The sequence below is a fragment of the Plectropomus leopardus genome, unplaced genomic scaffold (assembly GCF_008729295.1).
Source record: "Plectropomus leopardus isolate mb unplaced genomic scaffold, YSFRI_Pleo_2.0 unplaced_scaffold47874, whole genome shotgun sequence".
Classification (NCBI taxonomy): domain Eukaryota; kingdom Metazoa; phylum Chordata; class Actinopteri; order Perciformes; family Serranidae; genus Plectropomus; species Plectropomus leopardus.
The window spans coordinates 1-384 of NW_024652526.1; the positions used below are offsets into that span (position 1 = coordinate 1).

The 384-nt window shown below is 59.1% G+C and overlaps 1 protein-coding gene across 1 annotated transcript; it reads right to left on the reverse strand.

Moving 5' to 3' along the window:
• Positions 1-4: 4 nt before the first annotated feature.
• On the reverse strand, positions 5-329 carry LOC121939410 (histone H1-like; the record flags this gene model as incomplete). The annotated part of the gene is made up of 1 exon (XM_042482426.1): positions 5-329. A coding segment is annotated over exon 1 (325 nt), but the record flags the coding sequence as incomplete, so codon positions are not given.
• Between the last annotated feature and the right edge of the window lie 55 nt (positions 330-384).

The following is a 384-nucleotide window of genomic DNA, read 5'->3' on the forward strand; positions in this document are numbered from 1 at the left end:
TTCTTGGCCTTTGGAGGAGCAGCAGCCTTCTTGCTCATCTTAAAGGATCCGGAGGCCCCGGTCCCCTTGGTCTGCACCAGAGTGCCCTTGGCCACCAAAGACTTAATGGCGGTCTTGACGCGGGCCTTGTTCTTTTCCACATCATATCCTCCGGCAGCCAGAGCCTTTTTGAGGGCGGCCAAAGACACGCCGCCCCGCTCCTTGGATGCGGCCACAGCTTTAACGAGCAGCTCGTTGACGCTGGGACCGGCCTTCCTCGGTTTGGAGACCTTCTTCTTGGCTGCTTTGGCCGGAGCGGCGGCGGCTGGAGCTGGAGCTTCTTCTGCCATGTTGTCCCGCAGTGCTGTTCCTCGTCAGGATAACAGAGAGTCAGACTGGACTGAT